Source organism: Micrasema longulum, unplaced genomic scaffold (assembly GCF_059751315.1).
Source record: "Micrasema longulum isolate JH-2025_06_02 unplaced genomic scaffold, ASM5975131v1 h1tg003074l, whole genome shotgun sequence".
Classification (NCBI taxonomy): domain Eukaryota; kingdom Metazoa; phylum Arthropoda; class Insecta; order Trichoptera; family Brachycentridae; genus Micrasema; species Micrasema longulum.
In genome coordinates this window covers 42076-57819 of record NW_028280175.1, presented here as the reverse complement: position 1 = coordinate 57819, position 15744 = coordinate 42076, and the positions used below count along the sequence as shown (strand labels likewise).

General features: G+C 30.8%; 1 protein-coding gene across 1 annotated transcript; it reads right to left on the bottom strand.

Annotated features, from left to right (window-relative positions):
- Positions 1-593: 593 nt before the first annotated feature.
- On the bottom strand, positions 594-4929 carry LOC148271145 (uncharacterized). The gene is made up of 4 exons (XM_088241779.1): positions 4856-4929; positions 2758-3009; positions 1674-1840; positions 594-763 (listed from the first exon to the last, which is right to left on the bottom strand). Exons 1-4 carry the CDS (start codon positions 4865-4867, stop codon positions 715-717), a joined length of 480 nt encoding a protein of 159 aa, XP_088097905.1. The 5' UTR covers positions 4868-4929; the 3' UTR covers positions 594-714.
- Between the last annotated feature and the right edge of the window lie 10815 nt (positions 4930-15744).

Below are 15744 nucleotides of genomic sequence, written 5' to 3'. Positions count from 1 at the left end.
GATGATAGTTATAGTTGAACTGTTTATTTCCTACGAAAAATAAGTGTCTTTGCATGTGTTCAGATTTTCAATAAAGAATTTCTGGTACAATATTCATTATTTGTTTTTTTTAATGAAAAAAGTGTTGGCGCATAAAAACATATTTTGAACACTGTTGACAGTAAACTTACTTTTTATTCACCAACCCATTTTCTGTGAAATCCCAACTTAGTACATTTTTAATTACGACAACGACGTGCGGTGCTTTGATTTTTTTCATTTTTATTGTTATTAAAGTTTCACGTTTTTATTCTATTAAACGGTATTTTTTGCTGGTCACTGTAGCAATGCAACAGTATATCAGAAAAACGGGAAATCAATAACTTGCCTCTTTCGTTTTTCCAAAAAAAGAGTCAGAAAAATGAGCGTTGCGCGATCATTCGTGTGGCATTCTACCTGTATATTATTTTTTCATAAATGGAATAAACTTCGATAAACTAACTTCATCTTCAAGCTGTACTTATAAATGTTAGTTGTGGTAGTTAAGTTTCTTAATTAAATAAGTATTCTTTAAATGAATTCATTTGCAATATTTGAATAAAAGAAAACGAAAATTTAAAATTTATTTGCAAAAAATATTTATTGACGAAATAAATAAAATAAAATGGCGGAATCAGAGATTAACGTATATCACATAATAATTCAAGGAAAGTTGAATTAATAAGCCAATGGGGCTTATTGGTGTCCATGATGATGGTCGGAGTACTGCACTTGAGCGTTGAACCTGTAAATGAAAAAAGGCACTTTGAAATGTGATATTCTATTAACGCATTTTTTATCCTTTTTATTAAAAAATAGAATTCTATTTTTATTTTTTTAAGTAGTGTATACTTGTATTAAAAATTGACAATTATCCTACTAAAGGTTAAAAATATAATCACATGTACAGTATAAACTCTTAAGGGAAAAACCTGTGTCAGGTCAGAAGTTCATTATACCACATTAGAAAAACGGACTACCTGCTCCAGGAATTGAAAATTTTAATGGTGAAATAAAAACCGATCCACACTTATTTAATCGTATCGTGTAGATCTGTACAACCCGTCTAAAATAAGTCTTATGGTTAGTCTATCAGCCCAATTTATTTAGTAAAAATGTTGTAGTGATTTTTCTCTATAGAATGATTTTTATTGCGTTTGGTTAATACGAACAATCTTTTCCAGAATCAATGTTATTTCGCCAACATATGTCATAGTATTCTGGACCGGCATCAAAAGAGAATATGATTTAACAGCTCACTTTTATGTGATAAATTATTGAGACTGTGTTGTGCGGAAAGTAGTTAAAAGAAGATTTCAACTACAAACTTTGAGATATATTGGAATTTGCAGTGCTTTATAGTAGACAACCGTATTTATAAAGGCAGTAGTGGTCACATATTTATTATATTAACATAGACGCACACCTTCTAGTTTCTTTTTGTTATGAGACTCGGAATTCCAATAGCGATCTGATTTCCCGACACTAGTTAGAACTTCTTTAAGGCAATGAAAATATTATTTTGCACCACAAAAATACAAAATATAATGCTAGAAATGTTGAAATGTTGTAAGAGCCTCAAGTTAGAGATTATTGACTGCTTTTAAAAAGATATTTACTATCAATGTATTGTAATAAATGCCGTATGGTCGTACCCGCTGTGCTTATCGGCAGAGTAGTGGACAGTCCTGAGGTGACCATCGGGCTGCAGCAGGGAATAGTGTCCCTTCACCACGTCCCCGTCCCTCTCCTCTGCCTGCTCCTTCATGTCCCCGGTGTGGTGGTCGGATACGCTGTACTCAAACTTGTAAGCGGGGTGACCCTAAACAAAAATGCCTGTCAGTAATGCACAATATCTCTATTCATTGCAATTATAAATCAATACTTATAATTAAAAATCAAAGGTAAACTGTTTTGTAATAGTGTTGGTTCGGCTATGTATTTTATTTTATGAAAAAATTCGCATGAAAATAAATACGTTAAAACTGGAATTATGTATCTACGTATGTAATTATTCTTATTGATCAAGATTATCAGTTTAATTATTTTTTTTCAAATTTGTGTGAAGTTGTCTTTGATTTAATCTACCTGGAATTATTTACCAATATACACAATACGATGGCAATATGAGAACACATAAACTACAAAACGAAGAATGTCTCACTTCGATTAGAAGTAAAAACATCAATCAGTGCGTAAGGTACTTTAAGAGGTTTCCACATAATTTTTTTTCTAGAGATACGTGAGTCATAAAGGTAATAGAAAACTAAAAAAGCTTTTATTTTATGAAACGTATGAAAAGGGGACACAAACTTGGTCGGCCAATTAAATAATATCGTATTACAGTGAGTTTTCGCCAAGCTGAGAAACAAAATATAACTTTTTGCGAAACTAAGAATTAACAGCTGACAGATTTGAGTTATTGCTGTTTTCTTTCAAACATAAACACAAATATTTCCAGTTTGAACCACCAGTCTGAAGATGCCCATTAGATAGGTGAAAGCGCTAATTGGTCAAAATAAATAAGTGGAAGTGTACCAAGTATTTTTTAAATTAATAATTTATATGGAAATTTAAGTTATTACATCATTACAATGGAATTCCATCAAGAATTGTCAATAAATAATTTAAATGAAACAAATACTTATGTTTAAATGTAAACGTATGTAAAAATTTGAACGTGTGCTTAATCCTTTCTTCCTTTCTTGCATTGCAATCGCATTATCTAATTTTACTCACGTATTCTTCTTCATGCTTGTGCGCGTGGACGGGAGCGTGATGGGCCACGATAGCGGGGGCGTGATGGGCCACGACAGCGGGCGCGTGGGCGTAGTGCACGGGGGCGTAGTGCGCGGGCGCGTGGTGCGCGGGGGCGTGGTGCTGCAGGACGATACTCTGGGAAGACACGGCGTGACCGTGGCCGTGCTCTGAGGGGTGGTGTATCTGGTGTTGGGCGTAGCAAGCTGCCACCAAAGCGAAGAGTACACATACCTGTAATATCAATATTTATTAATACGTATAAAGGCGTTTTTTAGCAAATGTTTATTTAATGTATTTAGGGTTTGCTTTGATCACATTTAATATATTTATGAACAATTTCTTTATTAGGCAACTATAAAAAGGAGAAATGCGATCGCTTAGGTGGCCTGCAGGAGTACCGTAGAAACATTTGTGATTGCCTGGATGCAACTGACATTAACAGTAAGCTGGAAAAAAGAGACCAGCGATGGTACGAGCACATGAGACGGAGACCACCAGACCAAACAGTAAATCTGGCAAAATATGTGAATCTTCCTCGACAGTCGTACAGAGGAAGACCAAAGAACTGCTGGATAACTCAATGCTCCAAAATTCTCCTAGAAGATGAAAGCGACACCCAGAACTGAAAAATATACAGCCCAAGAGCGAGAAGAGCCGACCCTAACAGCGTACCTATGCAAAGAGTTGGGTCAGTGCCAGGAAGAAGAAAAGGGACGTATTTGAAGTTTAGTTTGAAATCATGTTTATTCATGGTTGTTTTATTAAATGTAATAAAAGCTGATTTAAAATATTAAAAAATTGGCCTATGCATGAAAACCATCTGCTTTTATAAAAATGTGTAAAAAAATATAGAGGCTAATAAGTAATATACAAAGGTATAATGCATACATAATAATAAGCAAGAACCATATAAGTTTAATTGTACTAGTTTCTTTAATTAAAAATTGCCGTTTAGTCGATTGTGAACACGTAATTTTTTTAAATAATATATTTGAGAAAAATGCGCGTCAATATTCCTTATTCTCAAAAACGAGTTTTATTTTTAATCCTTTTACTAACCTAATCATCATCACCATAATTTCCATATCCACGCCAAATTGTGCACCAATTGTTTTTTTTTATATTAAAGAAAGATTATCTGTCTTACGCCAAGAGACTATGAAATATTTTTTTGTGAAAACCATCATTGAAATAAATATTTTATACAATCCTATACTTTATAATATAATTAGAATGGAAGACGAAAACCCCATAAAACGCTTAACTCTCTCTGTGCCACAAAGACGACAAAGACCAGGAAGGCCCAAAATGCGATGGATATACTGCATCAATGCGGATACCACAACATTGTAAGTGAGGAACTGGAGACGAAGGGCAGTGGACCGGCAAGAGTGGAGGAGACTCCTTGATGCAACCAATGCCCACCCAGGGCTGTTGAGCCTATGATGATGATGTCGAGAATTAAACACGAGACCTATTCTTTAAAGTGGGGGGTCAGTGCTATATAAGCTCCTGACGTCACTGCGAAGTGTGAAGATCTATTGTGACGGCCCGAGACCTGTTGCACGGTAGGCGAACGCGTTTACCATAAGACAACGAAATTGACTATTTAATTCATAGTTACACGTATTTTACGTAATGGCTCTTTTTTAGACGGGGTGTTTTTTTTATTTAAAATCGTTTACAAATAAAAGCAGGATTACAACACGTCTTGCAGCTACAAAGCGCATAAATGTATTTTCATATATAGAAATATGATTTATAAATGAGATATATAGATTTCAGTTAAAAATTTATTTATTTAAAAGTTTAAAAATATTGGAAAGTTAAAAAAAAAAAATTGAATTTATTGTGATAACCTTCAATAATAAATACATATATGATACATGTTATTTTTTAATTGTTTTACACATATCTGTACGATTATAAATTACAGTAGTACTTTATTTAATAGTCAAGTCAGTATTAGGTTTGGAGATTGACTTATGTAAGATATTAATTTCTCTAGATTATTTAGTAATCGTATACACAGATTTTTTTAGGCGCAGTAAAAAATAAATAAATATGTATTTCTCACCTTTCCAAACATTTTGATTATTAATGTGTTGTTAAAAGACAAGGTTTATTGGAGTATGTGTTCTTATCAACTGTGACAAATATCTCTGAATCTGAACTTATATACTAGTGGCACATGTTACTGAGCCGAGATTTGCGTAATATATTGGTATGTAATTATAGAAGCTTTTGACACTTACTTGATAACAAGTTTTAAACCGTATCACATTCCGAACAATTGAAAAAATAATTACGGAGTGAACTATTAAAAAAAATACTAATAACAAAAAATGGGATTTAATTTATTAATTTGGAAAAAAAACCATTTCCTACCAACATATGAAAATATTTTATATTTTTTTTAATTATTTATCTTTTTGACCAAGCAAAGAAGTGTATTTTTTTAACATCTGATTTCGTTAACCTTTATAAATGATTCTGCAGTTTCACGCCAAAGCGTGGCAGTTTGCAATACTTACCTATCAAACGTTTCATATTTATTTCCATCCGACAGGCACTACTTCATTTAATCCTTATTTTAATAAATCGATAAGTTTAAATAAACATTTTTATTGCGAAGTTAATCTACCGCTCCCTTTTTCGGGGCATAAAGTGTAAAATATATTCCCCTGGGTTCTTTGTTACTGAAATTTGTCCTCCTATATTTGTGATGTGAACTGCTGAAAAACTGGCAGTAATGAACATCCAAAACGATTCCATCCGGAAAGCTCCAAGTTTGATTTCCGGTGAAAACACAAAAATTAGAATGTGATTTTTGTAATTCACCACTGTAACTTGGCCTCCTGGCCTGTTGTAGTACAAAGAAAACTGGAGAATCTGATTGATACCTTGTAAAGTAGACAACTATTTATGTCTCATATTTACTAAAAAAACAGTCTTACTCGTGTAGGTTTTAGGTTACGAAAAAAATAAAGAGCGCATTTATTGTGTATGCAGATAATTGGTAAAATTACATTTTGAAATTTGGTAAGGTATCCAGAATAAAATACTTTCTTTGGATATAATTCTACTTTTGTTTTTTAAATATACAAGAGTGTATAATGCGACGCGTTTAGTCTTGTTAGAACGTTTTTTTGATAATGTCCTAACACGTCAAAACACGTCCCGTTATCACGATGTCAGTAACTATGTACGTACTAGTATGTTCATTATTATATTTTGTACCATTTACATTATTTTTAAATAACTTTTTTCTTTTCTTATTCTTTAAATTTAAATTTATGTTGTTTCTATTCAATTTATTTTTATAACTGCATATAAATATATGTATTTTTATTTTATTTGCAACTTCTAAGTGCATAACATTTTTTAATTGTTAATTGCTTTTATTTTGATACCGATAATGTACTTAGTCAATAGCTTACACCACTGTGGAAATTTTTATTGACTGTTTTCACAATTTTCGTTTATATAAATTCTTATTTTATGTATACAATATATGTAAAAATGGTTGTTTTTTTCCCAAATAAAAATAAAGAAATACATTTTACAAGCTTGTTTATTTTTTTTAAAAAGTAGAATTAAATCCAATAACATAATTTTATTTCGGATACCTTACCAAATTTCAATAAAGCGCACGATGAATAATGTTGAGCTTAAAGACTTAAAGTACTTAGTAATTTAGTGAAAGTCATAAGTTTTATAGTACATAATAATTAAATAAAATTGATTACACATAGATACTAGGTTTAAACGAAAATTAAACATTCTTTGTTTAGCAATAGTTAAAATATTAGTCAAAATCTGGTGTTTTTTTTTGTTATTGTTTCTTTTGTTTTTAAGGACTAAATTAATTAATTTAAAATTTAAAAAAAATCTATGAAAAAAAAAACTCAAGGCAAAATCCGGAATACGCGCATTGCACTAGATTAACGTGATAACCATAACTGGAACTAAATTCCCATAACCGCCTAGTTAAAAAATAACTCTTTAAATTTTAAATAAAAGATTTAGTAATATGAGTCAAAAACAATATCAACTCTCGTTTCAAAACAAATAGACAAAAAATGACAAATGTGATACGAAATAACCAACAAAATATTTTACTAGGTCATTAAAAACACAAAAAATGTAATTTGAGGGCGTGTGTGCTAATCAGTGGTAATGAGTGCATTAATTAATTTGTGATCTATTTGTACTGGTCAGTCATGCTCTGAGCATAACCAGTTTTACCATATCTGTCGTTACTAAATCATTTCTCTCAACAGCTCATTCCACAGGTGAAATTTTTTAACATGAAAGTGCCAACTATTTTTATTCACTTTCGTATCAGATTTTTCTCAAATGTTTAGAAAATATTGTTAAAATATTTTTATACTTTCGTTGAAAGTGACATAAATAACACCAACGTAATTCCATTATTTTATTAGCAGATACTACGTTCGTCAATACTAGATTGTTTAGAAATTGAGAAAGCATTAATGAAATAATTTTATTTATGACTTAAATTATTTTTTCAAATCGGAATATAATACTGCTGAAAAAAATTCCATCATACGAACAAAATAGAATTTGATAGTTTTAATACCTATATTTTCTACTGTTTCCACTGTTGATTTTTGATCACCACGTGGCCGAAACCTTTATTGGTGTGATTTAAAATAAAAAAATTCTACATTCTGCATTGCATGTATATGTTGATTTTTTTATTATACTCAAAACTTTGTTGTTGAAGATAAATTTTTATTTTAACATAAACATAAATTAGGGTTCAAAAAAATTACCTCCCATCATTTCATAAAAAGCAATATTACGTACGGATGATTTAACTATTATTCATATACTGATAGTTAAGAAAATATCAAGTGATTGAAATTTCAAATTGAATTTCTAAAAATGCCATGAGAAAAAATTGCAAGAACTTATCCTTATCTTATTAGAATCCGTGCGCCTGTTACAGACATTTTATCAAAAAATCATTTCATAATCCCTGACAAAATAAGTTAAATACTACTCTAAATGGATAACTACAAAATAATTCGATTTCCACTTTATTCAATCAACCTTTGGGAATATTTTGACACGCTAGTCACCTGTATCCATATAAATTTTTATGTAAATAATTCTAACGATATGTTCATTTATTTGTCAGTTCTGGCGCCGTACGTCGCGTCGGTTTGAGTTGCATTTTGTAAATTCGTACTGCGGGATGTGGGACTATGTAAATAAATAAAATATCTGGAGTCAGCCGTCTGCTAGTTTATGTATTGGGCCTTAATGTTTCTTCTGACAACTACTATTTTTATTTTGTATATATGGCCTAGGAACTTTACTTACATCAAAATAATAACATGAATGTCACTATCTTATTCTGTATCGAATTAGATAGCGTAATACAATCCTAAGTGCCTGGTGAGGTAATGAGGAAAGATACTGGACAATTAAATAAATATTTCGATTTTAAAGTAGATAAGATACCAAATCTGAATATTTTAGTTATCGAAATCACCTAGTATAATTGGTATTATTTAATTCGACTTTTGTATTCTAACTTGTGATTGATCGATTGAGAATTTGTATTAAGTTAGTATGCAAAGCAAGTAACATTTTTTTTTACCAAAGTACATAGTTTAATCGAGAAAAATGCATGTAAAATTGTAAAAGATGCACAGTAAAGAACAAACACAATAAAACATACAGCAAATGATAGAATTCAATGGAAATTTTTAACAATTGCCAAATTTAAGAAAATGCTGACTGTATTTATTATTATTGAATTTTTTTTTTTTTTTTTTTATTTGTATTTTAGTACATTTCTTATGACATAATATATCATTTTATTTATTAAAACAAAAAAATTCCCATATAGGCAATATAGGCACGGCGGCGGCGTGTGCATGGGTATACTAAATTGGGATTATATTATAAAATCTATGGTGTGAATTGTTAGAGAAATTGATGACGGCTGATATATGGTCAACATAAGAAATTATGTATTCTTCAAAATTTGATAATATTGGGCCTTACTCATAAACTTGACATAAAGTTACACTGAAGTCTAGTGGTATAATTTGGATAGGAATACCATCCTTATTATAGTGGTAAAATAAGGATGGTATTTCCATCCGAATTATACCACTATACTTAGGCGCAACTATACGCCGAGTTAATGAGTAAGGCCCTAAGTGTATGCGGTACGGTTTCCATTTTTTAAATAAAAATCGATAGGGAATCAAAGTATAATAATAAAAATACGTATATAGTTTTATTCGGTGTCGATGTCGGTCACCACGAAACCCCGTCACAGGTAAAAATGTATAAATAAAAGTGGAATACAACCATATACTTATTTTTATTATTATAATTAAAATGCAGTTCCACCAAGAAATGTCAGTAGAAAAACTCGACTAACAAAGTATAATAAATATTAAATACTATTTTATCTATAATTTTTACATATTTCATCACTATATTGAGAATTTCATTAAATAAAATCCACCAGAAATGAACATTTTACATGTTTATTCCATGAAGAATGTAACTCAAGAATACGTGGATGACGATTTAAAGTATTTTTAAGGCATACCTATAAATGTTTCCTATAATTTAAAAAAAATCTTCGTACAACACCAGTTTGATTTGAAAATTACGCGCAATATTTGAAATAAGAATTTAAATACATAATTATTGTAATCGCCTATTTTTTTCCTAGATTATTTTTTTTAATTAATCTGTCAATTTTCGGTCATTTTGAACGCGCAGGCGGTTTTTGACAGACAAACTAGTACGACGCAATTTGGAGTTATCGGCGAATTTTTAAGATTATTCCAGAGCAAAAATAAAAGAAACCGACTTTTAAAGATAGGTAATTCTTCGAATCTTTTTTGATTTTCAATTTTGTTTTTGTGTATCGCTAAATCTACATTAGTCAACCTCGTAGTGTAATAATCAGCACATTTTCCTACTACGCAAGAGGTCTCGGGTTCGATTCCCGACATGGTTGAAATGAAATATTATTTAAAAGCGTGTTTTTACACTAATTACCAATATTTCATAGTCCCTAGACTAGTACCTGAAGCGTAAGAATGATCACCTTACCTTCATGTAACAAAAATGATCAAGATACGCTGCGATTGGTGTACCAATGCAGTGCCCTATGCACCATTCAGTGTGGAAAGGGAATGATTATGATGATAAAATCTCCATTTTATTTCTGGAGGCTGGAAACGGTCTAATTACATTTATTAATTAATTGGGAGGGTCCAATGTCTTGCAGGGCACCCGCTGGCACAGCTCGGGCTTAAACTGTGCAACTCGGTTATAAGCTTAGACTATACCCTGTCTGCGTAGTCTATTAGTGTGAAAGCACTATACTATGGAATTGTTTAGTAATAATTTTAATCGTATTAGTAATAGATCTAATAGTGTACAGTCAGTTCCAGGATGCAGAACTAAGTTTGCACAGAGGCACTCCTTACATGTTGGTCCAAGATCCTTCAATCTTCTAACCAAGGAATTACAAAACATTAAATCACTGGTACAGTTTAAAGTGGTTTTAAGGTCTTGGATTAGCATGGAAGGAGCAGATAGACACATTTTTTGACGAAATTAAAAAAATATAATTTAAAATAAATGCATACTGCAAATAAATCATATTTTCGTAATTTCAGCATATGTTAATTTGGTTTTTCTTTTGTTTTTCTTTTCTTTTCTTTTCTTTTCTTTTCTTTTCTTTTCTTTTCTTTTCTTTTCTTTTCTTTTCTTTTCTTTTCTTTTCTTTTCTTTTCTTTTCTTTTCTTTTCTTTTCTTTTCTTTTCTTTTCTTTTCTTTTCTTTTCTTTTCTTTTCTTTTCTTTTCCTGTATGTGCTATATATGTGCTGTAGTCTTTGTGGGCATTTTTTCCAATTCATTTTATAGCATAATTTTAAGATGTTTTTTTCTAAAGTGTATTTTTGTAATTATATTTCCATGTAAATAATATATGTATATTTTTTTTAAATCAATGTTATGAATCATACACGTATAAAACATGTGAGTCGAGGTCCTGTAAATATTATCAATAAACATAAATGAATAGTGGAATATGAAAATTAACTAATTTTTTTAACTTGAATTATGATGAAAATCATAATGCACCTTAGTATTAATAAATATGCAAGGCCTACTTTCAAAGTTCCAAAAAACTCGATTACAAGGTTCCGATAAGACATACTTACCATACATTAATTTCTCAAATTAGCTCAGCTACTTTAGTTTAGAATGACAAAATGTAGCTAGGTACTTTAGTGATATAATTGAAGTGTACCTGATATTGAACGCTGTTTTATGGAAACTTCCAAATGTGATATTATGTAAATCTCGCATTTGAAATCAAAACTGATTTCAATACGTAAATATTTATGATATAATTGAGATCAATTTTTAAGGAAAACCCCAGCATTTCACTAAACAAAGCTTGAAGAAAAATCTGATTCATTACCAATCACTCAAAAATTAAACGTAATAAGGAAATATAAAAAAGTACACATTTTAAGAAGATTCAGTGTCAATTTTAAAGCAATAATGAATACAATTATATTTGAAAAATATAAAAATCATAAAACGTAAGCGCAGCAAGTAGTATTTTCCATTCAATATTTTAATAATGACGTGCGTTTTTGCCCGTTTGAAGAAGTTAACAGTTTTATTTGTTGCGCTTTCGTCAAAATGGACGAAATAATTTTTTTGAAAAAAGTATGCCGAAATAACACATTTTGACCATGCTGACTAAAACGCAACACTTATTTAAGTTAAATTTTCATGGTGTAACGGCCCAGTTATATTTATTTATATATTTAACTTCTTGTACGTACATATTTGGCACATTGGCGGGCTTTTTACCAAATGGCAACATCTTCCAACCGACCAACAAAATAAAAGGTGTTTGTTGATTGTTTAATTATTGAAATTTTAAAAAGTATGCGAGAAAAAATAATGAACAATACGAAGTAGATACAAAATCATGCATACGTATTAATTAGTTAATATAATAGTCTTCAATGTGAAAGGGGAATAAAAAGAAAGGAAAAGAGGAAAGATTGAGTAAGAGAAAGAAAATGTTTTTTCTGGAATGATTTAAACGGAAATATTGTAGAAACATCTTTAATAGTAGAAAAAGTTTATGGTTTTTATGTAGTTTTTCACGGATACCAAGTATCGATGATTTCAAGCTCTAAATGTTTACTAGTTGTAATGAAAAAACAAAGTCACCAATAGTTTTACTTTCAGTTTCCTTTATTGTACTTGCATGAAAACACTACTACCGTAAATTACTTATTTATTTCTCATTATCTTCGAATACTTCCTTCTTCATTGTTATAAACATTATTTTATTGCACGTTTCACTATAAATTATGTTTTTAAATCGAATGCAGAATATTTTTTTATAGCAAAATAAGAATAACATGATATGATGTATGACACATAATGCTTCGTGTTTTCAGATAGTGACGTGGAATTTTTATTTTTGCTTTAATTTTTGTTTTTTTTATTTTTAAATATGAATACTTCCACTTTCGATTGTGTTGTATCCCTACTCAACACAGGAGGTTTGGTCTCGAAGAGTTAGAGATAGTTGGAATGAATAAATCATTTTAAAAAATAACACATAACACATTTCCAACTCATCACTTTTAAGGTTCGTAGATTTTCACGGCCTTCAGAATACAGATAGTGTTTTTCTGGGTTATTATGCCGTGTTTGTAGGCTAAAATCAGTAAAAGATCGGGACCCACTTGAAACAGATGGAGTATATAAATTAAATTGCAAAAGCTGTGAAACAATCTACATAGGGCAGACTGCCAGAAACATAATGACAAGAATAAAAGAGCACAAGAGTGCATGCAAGTTGGGCTACCCGGATAAATCAGCTCTTGCAGAGCACTACATAGAAACAGGGCATAATTTCTCATTTGAGCCAAATGTCCTTGGAAAGCCCAAAAATCATCAAGCCCGTTTAATAAAGGAAGCCATAGAAATATATAAGCATCCTAATAACATAAACAGGGATGATGGGTTACGACTACGAACCTCATGGTACCCGGTGCTTCCAAAGCCCACGGTACAAACTCCACACACTTAACCACATACATTGCCCGACTGCGACACGGTACAAATTCCTCACAATTAAACACACTAAAAACTACACTCATACATTCAGCCCTGAAGATGGACACTGCAATGTGCTCCGAAACGTCGGCAATACAAAGCCCACAAACACGGCATAATAACCCAGAAAACACTATCTGTCATCACTTTTATTTTAATAAAACCATTTTTCTATTTTTATTTTTATTTATTTAATTTTATTTATTTATTTATAATTTACATACATTTTAGTTATTTTTAAAACATTTTTAAATTTATTTGTTTTTTAGAGGACTCACCAAGCCAATGAATATGGCTTGTCGGTAAAGATCCTTTACAATTTATAATATGATAGTCCTACATAGCTGTATAATAATATTTACTACTAACTTAAATATAAGGAGAGAAAAAGTACATATAATTTATGCTTTCAAAAAAATATTTGGAAAGATGTAAAAAAAAGCAAAAAATAAGTGAATGATAACGCAATTTTAAGATAAAAAATAAATAAATACAGAACCGGAGTACCAAAATTTAAAACAGAAGTGTGTACATATTTAATAGGCACAAAGCATTTTATTAAAAACATTATTTATTAAAATATCCATATCTATATCTTAATCTATATCTATATCTAAGTCAATATCTATATCACATCCTCATCCATATCCATACATATGTATACCCGTACATGCACACATACATATCCATACATACATATATACACATACATACATATGAGCATACATATACACACATAAACATCCATGAGAATATTACTGAGTTATAAATTCTCTTTTATAAAAATCTATATATACAAATATTCCATTTTTTAATATATAAACTCCTGATCGAATAGCCAGTCTATTATTTTGCCCTTGTCACTTTTGGTAGTACCATTTCTCAGATTTTTTGGTAACAAATTGAACATAACTTGGAAACCGAGTTTCGTTTTGACCTATAAGTAGGGATATTGATACGCATGCTTGATTACGTCAATAAAGTCCAAATTATTTTTTGCATTAAAACTATTTTTATAAATAATTTACCTAGGTACTTATAGCAAACAAAATTTAAAATAATTGAAAATGAATGAGAGATTTTTCGTAAAGGGAATATAAATAAAAATAAATATAGTGATATTGAAGATAAACTTAACTTCCCATTAGAATACGGGCCCAGCGCTGCTATTCTGAACCGCTCTCGCGGCAGTAGAAAGAACTTTTATCTCGCGTATTTACATACAAAATACGCAAGACAAAAGTTCTCTCTACGGCCGCGAAAGCGTTTAGAATATCACCACAGGTCGTGAATTGCAATCGCAAACCAAAACCGTCTGTTACATGTTTGTTGTTGAACCAAAAGACAGCTTAGACTATAACCTGTCTGCGTAATCTATAAGTGTGAAAGCTCTTCAATTAATGATTTGAATCATAAACGTATAAAAACCAAACCAAAAATTTGGAACGCTATTGTTCGCAATATTGCTTGCATTAGAGCGAAAGGGCATATATGTAAGCGGAAACGAATTATAACTGATCTGAGAGTATTTTACTATTAAACATGTTCCACGACCATGCTCTAGGACCCGTTTCGTCTGCGTTAAGGTCTGAGAGTTTGTTAGGACGATTAAGGTCTTTGCATAGAATTGTTTCTACTGTTGGTATTAGGAAAATGGTTTTTGCGAGGAATTCAGTAATATAACGAAAAGTAATTTCGCCTGAGTTCGATAGGGATCATGTTAGAATCTGTGTTAGGTTTTTTCCGGTAGTGTCTAGATAATTTGATGTTCCTCTGTGATTTGGTACAGATACGTATTGTTTTTCTTCTGTTGCTTGAGTGCATGTTGTATAGAGCAAATTATTCTAATATTTCCTATATGTATTTGGGTTTCGTGTCGTCGATTGATTTGTTTGTATTACTGCGTTCTTCTTCCTTTCCGAAGCGGATCTGGAGCGTGCGGCCGCGGTCTCAATTTGGAACTAACACTCTATTCCTCCACTGTCATACGGGAAAATTAGAAAAAGGTGATTGTACTGAACATGTGTATTTGATTGATCACAAACTGACAATGCTGTACTAAGGGGTACAATGAAAGTTTTTTAAGTTTATTTGTTTTGTTATTTTCGCGGTTTGATTGTAAAGAAATATTAAATTTTCGCTTAATTAGTTTTAAAAAAATAGAAATTGATATGCGAAACTGAAGAAAGACTCAAGTCTTTATGAACAGTTTCGGGAAAGGGGTGGATGCTTTCATTGTATTAAACATGTTCAAGTACATTATTTTTTTTCTATTTTTTTTTTGCGTTATTTCGAAACAATATAGAAAGAGGTTCCGGTGTATTTGGAAAATGTTTACTATAATATTAAATATACATATATATAAACACACTACTTTTATACTACATTTCTTAAGAAATACTACAACACCAACTCTTTGTATTACTCAAACTATATCTCTTATTAACATTACATGAAACCTTTTTGACTTTCTGTTGTTTCATAAACAAGTGTGCCGTATTGCAACCGAATACATTAACTGTTTAAAGCAATTATTAATTAAATACTTATGATTTAAATAACTCGCCGTTTGCGTTACGACATTTTAGTGAAATCGTTTCCTACTTACTTCGGACACCGCCGATCTTAATTTCTGGCCCAGTTGTAACGTTTAGCTATAAACATATATTCATTTACAATATTTAAGTTAGCCCAAATGTTTTTAGTCAAAAGACTGGATTTCCCCCCCTCGGGAAGGTATTCTCCATCCCTGTTGTAATGTGTTAATGTATTTATTTATTTTACATGATATATGATAAATATAGT

Bases quoted from the DNA above. Each gene is read 5' to 3' on its own strand.
- LOC148271145 (XM_088241779.1), bottom strand. The intron at 1,841-2,757 runs GTGAGTAAAATT...ATTTTTGTTTAG, and splicing joins ACAAGCATGAAGAAGAATAC to GGTCACCCCGCTTACAAGTT. The intron at 764-1,673 runs GTACGACCATAC...TTTCATTTACAG, and splicing joins TCTGCCGATAAGCACAGCGG to GTTCAACGCTCAAGTGCAGT.